General features: G+C 45.3%; 1 protein-coding gene across 2 annotated transcripts; it reads right to left on the bottom strand.

Annotated features, from left to right (window-relative positions):
• Nucleotides 1–1,438: 1,438 nt before the first annotated feature.
• Nucleotides 1,439–8,523, bottom strand: LOC136522564 (protein MONOCULM 1-like). 2 transcript variants are annotated; one of them, XM_066516367.1, is made up of 3 exons: nucleotides 8,329–8,523; nucleotides 7,300–7,533; nucleotides 1,439–3,514 (listed from the first exon to the last, which is right to left on the bottom strand). In XM_066516367.1, exon 3 carries the CDS (start codon nucleotides 3,388–3,390, stop codon nucleotides 1,957–1,959), a length of 1,434 nt encoding a protein of 477 aa, XP_066372464.1. In that variant the 5' UTR covers nucleotides 3,391–3,514; nucleotides 7,300–7,533; nucleotides 8,329–8,523; the 3' UTR covers nucleotides 1,439–1,956. The 2 variants fall into 2 exon arrangements, with proteins under 2 accessions (XP_066372464.1, XP_066372465.1); XM_066516368.1 differs by lacking the exons at nucleotides 7,300–7,533; nucleotides 8,329–8,523 and adding an exon at nucleotides 5,404–5,418.
• Nucleotides 8,524–9,514: the final 991 nt, after the last annotated feature.

The raw sequence follows: 9,514 nt of genomic DNA, 5'->3' as shown, positions 1-9,514 counted from the left end.
TGGCATCCCACATCTAATCGTGGTCATTGGATTTGGTTTAATTAGGTTTCTTATTAGCCCTTGATTTTAATGTAGATGAATTACTGTGTGCATTTTCACGGGTGCACAATGGTTGGAGGCTTTCAGCGGGGGACTTTTTCTTGGGAAGACCTAGTACAATTTTGATTGGTCCATTATAGTAGAGATTATGTTAATTTTTCAAAGAACGAAATTCTGAATTGATAAAGTGGTCAGAGATGCTTTGAGAACTCTTGCAATTTTTATTGTACCTGTCTTTTTCACTCATTCTGTTAATTTCCATTTTCCCAAGTTCCTACATGCAAACATAACTGTAGTGCGTGGGTATAAACTTTGAGGAGTGGTACCAATCTATCAACCTATATTATATTATTATATAAACATGAGAGACAAGCAAGCATCCAAGGAATCAAATGCAAGTAGATCATGCCATGGTTCTCTCTTTGAGGAACAAATTAAGAAGCCATGCATGCATGCAAAGATCCCAAGGAAATGGAGAGAGAAAAGAATTCAAGAAGAAGATGTGCCCTTCCAAAAGGGAATGATCTTTTCACAGAGACCAGAGAACAGAGAGGAGAGGCAGGGAACATAGCCAGGAGAGAGAAGGGGGATTAAGGCCGGGGAGGAGCAAGCTGGCCACCAAAAGGGGTGGCCTGGTTTTGAGAAATCCCATGATTTTGTTTGAGGGGACAGGGGGCAGGGATTAGGGTTGGCATTGATGCATGGGATCATGCCACTGCCATGCCCTCCCAAAGACAGCTTACCAGCATATCTGGGGCATAACACAGAAAACAAGAACCCAAACCCCCTTCCCCCTGGGCAGGAGAGGAGACACAGCAACTTTCTTCATGCCAAGAGCACATTAGAAAAACACTAGGTTGTCTTAGCATCTATATATATATATATATATATATATATATATATACACACACACTAACCTGAGCTGTAGCTGGCTATAAAATAACTTATTCTGTAGCTACTTTGAATTACGATAATTACTATGTTAATTTATGAGATTATATATATAGTGTGGCCTGTTGCAAGTTGCAACACCGCGGGAGTGATGATTACACCCACACAAACAGACTACCAAAATGACCCATTAGTTTGTGGCTAGTGCTAGACAAAGCACGCATGATTGGATATAAATACAAACAACGGCATCAAGAGCCAACAGGCAAGTGAAGTGCAGGAATGTTTATACGAGGCCATGCAAGTGAGCTAGGAGCTAGAAGATCCTCTCCCTCCATGCCTCTGATATATAAAATAAACTATTGTACGCATGAATAGAAAATGAAGAACGGTCAGAAGAGGACATTCTGCAAGATCACACGTTCAACTAATATATAGTAACACATCTCTCCAGTCTCCACATCAAAATTAACAAATAATAGTAACAATGCAATAGGTCGGTCTCCAGCAAAAATAGACAAAAAAAAATCTCCCTACTAGAACTATGTATATAGAATGCTCACATGAGCTACTGAGAAACAAATGAAAGAAGAAATAGATATATATAAATGAAAATTGCTAGCCTAAAGGCCAACCTCTTCACTTGCCGCCATTCCACGCATGCAAGGATATGAACTCAACTCCTCAAATTAACAAGACTACTAATCAACCATCCATCCATCCAAGCAGCTAAGATTAACAGCAATTAAACCACAGCAAGCTAGGGTTAGGGTTTCCTCCTCCTTGCAATTAATCCAACAAGTTCATCATCCTCCAAAATCACCATGAGATCTTGCTAAGTACGTAACAAGTAACCAATATTATTGCTACAAAATGCAATGCTCATATATACGCTAGCTCTATATATGCGGTAGTGATGACTAGTAAGCGAGCCAAACCCTAGTCCGTCCCGTTGCCGCCGCCGGCATGAATGCATGCACGCAGCAGGTAGAAGGCCCGCTCGTCCTCAGTGGCGGTAGTGGTGGGCTACTGCCACGACGACACGGACAGCAGTGGCCGCGTCTGCCACCCAAGAAAGCACGCGCCGCGCGCCTCCTGCACGAGGTAGCCCTCCGACGGGTAGTGCAGCCGCAGCAGCAGCCGTGCCTGCGACACGGCGAACGCACTGAGCGGCCGCGCCGCGAATCCGGCGGCGCCCGCCGCTGCTCCCCACCGTTCGAGTCCGCGCCACCACCTCCCACCGGAGGCACCCAGCGCGGCGTCGATCTCCCTGCCGAGCACCTCCTGCTCCACCGCTAGCCGCTCCCGGCTCCCCGGTGGCACAGTTGCCTCGAGCGCCTCGAAGACAGCCGAGTAGTGATCCATGGCAACCGCGGCCCGCTGGGGCAGGTCGTCGATGCGGTCGAAACCCCCGCCGATTGTCTCCCTCTCCGCGACGGTCACCACGGCGGGGGCCATGGCCTTCACCCACTTCAAGAAGGCGGCAAGCTCGTCCTGCCCGCCTAGCTTGTGCAAGAACATGACGCAGTTGACGGCCAGCGTCTCGTCCGGGTGCAGTTCCAGGCTCGTGGCCGCGCTCGATGTGGTCGTTGTGGTGCTCGCGCTGGCGACCTGCTGATGATGATGGGTGGCGGCGAAGGAGAGCAGGAGCGGCGTGAAGTGGAAGGGGAGCTGGATGGAGCGGGCGAAGGCGCGGAGGCGGCTGCCGGTGCGGAGGAGGGTGTCCCGGTCGGCGCCGGCGCCGGTGATGCGCACCTCCGGCGGTCCCACGGCCGGGTCGGCGCGTTCGGCGATCGCCTGCAGGAGAGGCGGCCACTGCACGCCGTGCGCGGCGTCCAGGTCGAGGATGTGGATTCGGCGCGCGCCCTCGACGGCGTCGAGGATGGCCTGGTTCGCCGTCAGGTGCGCGAAGCGCAGGAAGGGCGCGATCTGGTTGAACGCGAGATAGGCGCCAGACGACGCCGGCCACGCGGCGGCGGAGGAAGTAGCGGCGGCCACCAAGCCCGGGGCGACGACGCGGCCCGCGGCGGCGGCCCTGACATCCGCCCGGAGCGCGAGCGCCCGCGCGAAGTGGTAGGCGAGGCGGTCGGCGGCGTCCGCGCGCGGGGACGCCGCGGACAGGAGGACCCCCGCGGCGCGGCGCGCGGCCTGGAGGTCCCCGCGCTGCAGCAGGTCGGCGCAGGCCAGCACGAGGTCCCGCGAGGACGGCACCGCCACCGCGAGGACGCCGCCGCCGCTGTTGCTGCTGCTGCCGTTCTTGTTGCCATTGTTGTTGTCGGTGTCGTCGGAGGAGGAGTGGTGGTGGTGGAGTGAGCTGAGCATAGCTTCGACGGTCGTTCCGCCCAGGCCGAGCTTCTTCTTCTTCAGCGGTGCGACGAGCCCGCGGAGGAGCGGCGGCAGCCGGAGTCGGCGGTGATGGCAGGCGAGGAGCATGAGGGTGTGGAGTGGAAGGACGTGCATCTCATCTCCAGGCGGGTTTAATAGGGGCGCACGACGTCCAGCAGCAGCAGCAGCATCTGGGGAGGCTGGGGCTGGGGCTGGGACTGGCCTCGCAGCTGCAGCTTCCGTGACAGGACATCCTCATCTGCCAAGAATACAGAGGTGTGCTTGTGTGAGAGTCTGAGAGGCTGCAGCAGCTCATCAGCTATACCCCTACACAGTACCTTGCCACTACCTACTCGGCCATAGCCTAGCTAGCTAGTAGTAGCAGCTACTAGTAGAGAGAAGTGGATGCTTTCTCTCTCTAGGAACTAGGAACTAGGAATAGAAGTGGGAGGGAGGGAGAGGGAGGGGAAAGGTGGCAGCAAGGGTGAGTGAGTGTGCAGGGAGGAGTTGTCTTTTATGGTGGATCGTGGTGCGTGTGATTTGGGGAGGCTAGCTAATAAAGGAATAGATGAATCTAACTAAAACATTCCATGGATTGGTACGGTGTTGGTGGCCTAAACAACCAAAGATTCAAAGTATGTGGAGCTAACTCGTTACGCTATAAGCCAGGCTACTAATCTCTATTACACTCTGCTACAAAAAAAAAATACACTACTTGATGTGGCAAGCTAGCTTGCTTTACATTAGTACTCCCTCTGATCTTTTCTTTTCTTTTCTTTTCAGTTAATTTTATTGTCAACATCTCATACACAGTTCACAATTGAGATAATCATACATATGAAAACAATTCCAAATATGAATCCAGTGATTCCAAATTTTTGTGATATAATTTACAAATTCTTAGGCCAAATATATTTATCAGATTGAATACAGGGTTGCATGCGCTCAATAATAAAGAAAATGGAAAAAAACAAAAGATCGAGTACTTGGCTACTAGCCAGATGGATGGGACGATGGGTGGATGGAGACATTGGAGTATTGGACAGATGAGCAATGTGAGTAACTGAGTATACATCCGTGTGCGTGTTCGTTGGATCCAATGACATAGCCAGCCAGGAGAACTGGATGATGATCATTGGTTCCTCGTGTGCTTGTGTGTATACACAAAATGGATGCAACCAATCATGTTTAGCACCATGTTTAACCCATTATTACAATTATGTGCTATATTATTAGGATCAAACCACCAAATAGTCTCAGTTATCTCTTATTAGCTCATATTTTGCCCTACTATTTAGCATTCAAAATCTATCTAAGGTAATTGTTAGCTCATAAGATCGAAACAATCCTCGGTATTTCGTAGATTTTACAGATGCTTCGAGTTGATCATGTTTCTTAAGGGTCCAATGCAATGGCATTGTACATCACGCCTCTATTAGGGGTCGGTTTGCTTACTCCAACATCAGTTAAATAATCCAACTTATAGGTGGTGGTGGGGTGTGTGGAAGCTGAAATAAGCTATAGATAGCTTATAGGATTATTAAGCTAAGTGTCCTAGATTATAAGCTGGCTTATAATGAGTTGAGTTATTTGTTGACATTTGGGCTTACATATAAGGCAATTATAAAAGCTGAAATAAGTTGGATTATCCAATGGGTTGAACAAACATATCTAAGGGGCAACATATAACACAAATAGGACTCATCAAGAAAACACATGCACTGGTATGACATTAAAATTCTGCAAGGATGAAAGTGCAAAACAGGTGTACATGCTAAACATTTAGTCACCAACAGTTAATCCATTTATTGGACTAAATGGCCATTTAAATGAGCGAAATGAACATTTAAACAAGATAAATGGTCGATTAAACAGAAATAGTGTACCATTAAAGAAGCTACGTTGACTGTTTAGGCGAATAATGATGTAAAGAAAAACGATTTTGTCAAAAATAGAAATTTTCATAAGTAGATATTTATGAGCATTGTGGGAAACGTCAAATTAGCAATATAAAGAGAAATAAGGTAGAGGAGAAAATTCCATTATGTATGAATTGAACTTGTAGCAATTATATTTTCATTATGTCTTGGCTACAAATATACATATTTCTAGAATTTTTGGGATAGATTAAGGAAGACGAGAAATTACTGTGATGCTCCTCAATCACGCAATTATAATTAGCTCGTCCCTATTCACGTATAATGCCATAAATGGTAGGTGTGTAGACCATTATAATTAGGCAAGAAATGCTTATATCTGTGGACAAATTTTGAATGTTAGAAATGCTTATGTATGTGGATAGAGAGAATATTTCTTTATTCAAACGAACTAAATGGAATAGAGTATATAAATGTTAAGCGAAAATAAAGTTATAAATGTGATAAAAGAAGTCACCAGATTATTTTTTGATCTCAATACTCTCTTATTTTGGCAAACACGCCTAAGCATATATTTAATTAGAAGGGAACAAAGTGCCAACACAAGCTAGTCCAAGCCGGGAAGGGCTTAGATGGCACCGAATACAACAAAGTTTGTTACACTAAGCAAAAACAAAAAAAAAAAACGACCTACAGCTAAAGCTAGGAGCCGGACTACACACTTACACCGTTGAAGAGCGACCTCAACCTACAGAACACAATGCTTGGATCCATAAGAACTGTGAAATATACAGGTTTTTCCTACCGTAAGTATTGAGTAAATATTTAGAAAGAAACCCTTGTTGTGTATCTACAACTCATATATATGGTGATAAGACATACACAAGATTGCATTATTTCAAGTAGCCAAATCACTGTATAAATTAAATTGCTTATCTACTCGTGTCGATGGGAATATGGTTGAAGAAAACAGGAACAAGTATCTTTTTTCTATCTTAATTATGAAATGACACGCAGGTGGTAGGAGTAGAGTAGCTCCAATCTAGTTGTTGAAACTAGCTGATCATCTTTGTGAAGCATGTTGACCAGTGGAAGTATGCACATAATCAAACTATCGTGTCCTATTATGCAAGGAAACCATATTGTGACTAGAAAGTATTTTGTGAACACCACTTTGAACGTTGACCATAGCATGCACCTTTGTTTGACCAATTTATTTGGACAACTGGCCATCTTTTCTGGATCAGTATTAATGTTTTTCTATACAATCAAGCGCCCCCCCCCCCCCCCCCCCCCCGTTTTATTTTTAAAAAAACATAATCAACAATCAACATGCTAAAAAGTTTATGAAAAGATCATATATAGATTTTGGCCATTATATAGTTAGGAACTGCTCTGAGAAGGCTTTGTTTAATCGATCTATTTGCACCTAATGATCACACTGGTCTTGAACGCTTTTATTGTTCTCCACGCTTTTAAGTTGAGTAGTAGTGCAAGCTAGCATGAATGCATGGCTTTTCAGTACCAGTAATCCTGTTTTGTTACTTGCCTAGTTTTAGCTTGCTGCTTAATTAGTGTGAAACCTGTTTGCTGATCTTGATAGTAATAGTCAGTGCAAGTTGGAACTCTTTAATCATTATGCAAGTTGGAACTCTTTAGTCTGACGATTTGGACGGCTAGGCTACCCTCTCTCTCTCTCTCTCTCTCTCTCTCTCTCTCTCTCTCTCTCTCTCTCTCTGTTCTCTCTCTATGTGAGTGTGCACACGCAATGCTTTAAATGGGTGAATAGAGACTAGACAGAGCCGACTCTCCAACCATATCATGTTTTGTCCCAGGGTGGGATCTCCATTGATGGCTCGGCCCTGATGAGATAACTTCTCCTGCTTGCGAGAGGAAGAGCACACCGCACCCTCACCTGGCCCTCGCTATGTCAGTGCTGCACATTGCACACATGCTTGATACCACAAGTAACCTGCAGCTACACTCCTTGGCTGGCTACGTTCTTGCTTGCAGGATCACATGCAATCCTAGCCCAAGCAACAGTGCAGGTGTATGTACGCATGCTGATGCATGAGAGATGAGAGAGGAGATGAGAGGAGAGCAGAGAGCAGAGAGCAGAGAGCAGAGAGCAGAGAGAGAGAGAGAGAGAAGGGCAGTGAAGACTCACATCGAAGGCATCTTGATACAACACATTAGCAAACAAATGGAATATTGCAGCAGCCAGGGGTGAAAGCTGTGAATGTGAGGCAGCATGACACTGGGCAGCCTTGGATGGAATGTCTCAGTCCCCAGATGAGGCAAACTATCATCACCTCCACCTGCACACCATCATTGCCCACCAAAAGGGACATGTGCCTCTGTGTCAAGCAGCAGATATCTCATCCCTCCCTTGCTTCCAGCTCTGCAAAAATATTTTGTACACGTATATATACTCATGGCATCAGAATGTATATATAGTACATGGCATATGCATATGCATGCAGAGACAGAGAGCAATACAAGTAGCATACACATATAGGGGCCAAAAGAAACAAAAGGTCATAGGGAGAGAGATCTTATCCCTTGTGGCAAGAGGGAAGAGATCTTTGCATATGTGTGCAAAGGCCTAGACTACCACCGGCGCCTGTGGATTGTGTAACTTGTGTGTACTAAGGGAATCTACTCTAGTCACTCTTCCCCGCGCAGGGGTGAAAACGGTACGGATATTTTTTTGACCGTATTCGAGATCGAATCTGTTTAGAGGGGTTCAGATCTGTATCCGAGTCCGGATATTTAACATCCGATACAATATCCGTATCTAAATACTCAAATCGTATATTTATGATGTCGATATCTAATCGTATTCTATCTGGCATGGTTGACACTATCCGTATTCGAATTTGAATCCAGACATAAATATGAAAACAAATGTGATATCAGTGATATCCGTTCGTATTCGATCCGTTTTCATCCCTGCTGCCGCGGCACGCTCTTATGCACAGTACCTCAAGGCAAAGGCATGTAGCATGTAGCACGAAGAGAAGGGGAAACTTGGCATCAGACCACTGTGGGCAGGGAAGTGAGTGAAAAATGCCCAAAGTGAGCAAGGCAACAAGCAGAAGCAGCTGGTTCACTCTCTCACGCGTCACTCAAACAGTAGAGATAAAGTATAGTTGAAACGAAGAAAAAAAACAGAGAAAAAAACTTGTGACTTTACCTCCTGGTGCATCAAATGCTGTGATTTGACTGTTCCAAAATCTAACCCCCCCTTGTACAGCATCTCTCTCCCCCTCTCTCCCGAGGACCACTCCTTGAACAGCTCCTGGTATGTAGGAGTAGTGTGTTTGTGAGAGAGAGGGAAAGAGGAAGCTGATCGAGGTTTGGAGGAGCCTTGTTGCTTGGCATCAAGATTAAGTAGCTAGGAGGAGCACAGTCTTGAGTGGAGTTGAAGGAAGGGAAAGCCAGGCTACGAGGGGGAGCACACTCAAGAACGAATGGGGACCAAAGGTCCATGCATGCCAAAAGGAGAGATAAACTAACAAGGATTATATTAGCCCAAAGAGGACATGGCAATTGTTAACGCAAAACAAATCTACAAAGGTATATCGCCCCCACTCATATTGTTTTTTTTTGCTGCCACTTGCATAGCCTTTTCTATATTCTCCCTCCTATTTCGTTCTCTGTCTCTCTCTCCTCTCCTAATCCTATGTAGCCAGCCAATGGTTGAACTTGCTATGAGTGCAAACTGTTCCATGTGCTTCCAGTCAGAGACTTGACATCTGATGTAATGCAGCAGACACAAAAAGGATTATTCCATCTCAAATATATTAGGGTTCTTAAAACTAGCAACCACTTGACGCCATTGGTACATAGCCTTTCATCAATGGCCTGCAGAGAGAGTGTGTGTGTTCTAGAGAGAAGGGGTGTCTTTTCTGCTCTCTGCAAGACAGATGCAGTGAAGAAACCTAACGGTGTGTTTGGTTCCATGGATATCTATGGATGGGGGATGTGGATATCCATGAATACAAGGTGTTTTGTTGGATAAATAAGCTGAACCTGGATATCCACAACAGAGAATATTCTGGGTAGACATTAGATATCCTGGCCCTTAAAAATCTTACGGATGAGGATATCCACATGTTGATTAGCGCAGGTTTTGTATGACAATTAGAGTAGTATAGTGCTAATTAATATATTTTATTTTTAATTAGTGATTATAATGACAAGATTAGTGTCAGTGCATATTTATTAGGGTATAATTAGTTGTTATTATTTTTAAATAATAGATATAATTAGTCAAATATTCTCATCCCATGCAATCTCATCCATCCAACCAAACAGAAAAATAACTCGTCCTATCCATCCAACCAAACAGTCAACATGAATATTCATATCTCGAAATA

Source organism: Miscanthus floridulus, chromosome 18 (genome assembly GCF_019320115.1).
Source record: "Miscanthus floridulus cultivar M001 chromosome 18, ASM1932011v1, whole genome shotgun sequence".
Taxonomy (NCBI): Eukaryota; Viridiplantae; Streptophyta; class Magnoliopsida; order Poales; family Poaceae; genus Miscanthus; species Miscanthus floridulus.
This window is presented reverse-complemented; position numbering and strand designations above follow the sequence as displayed.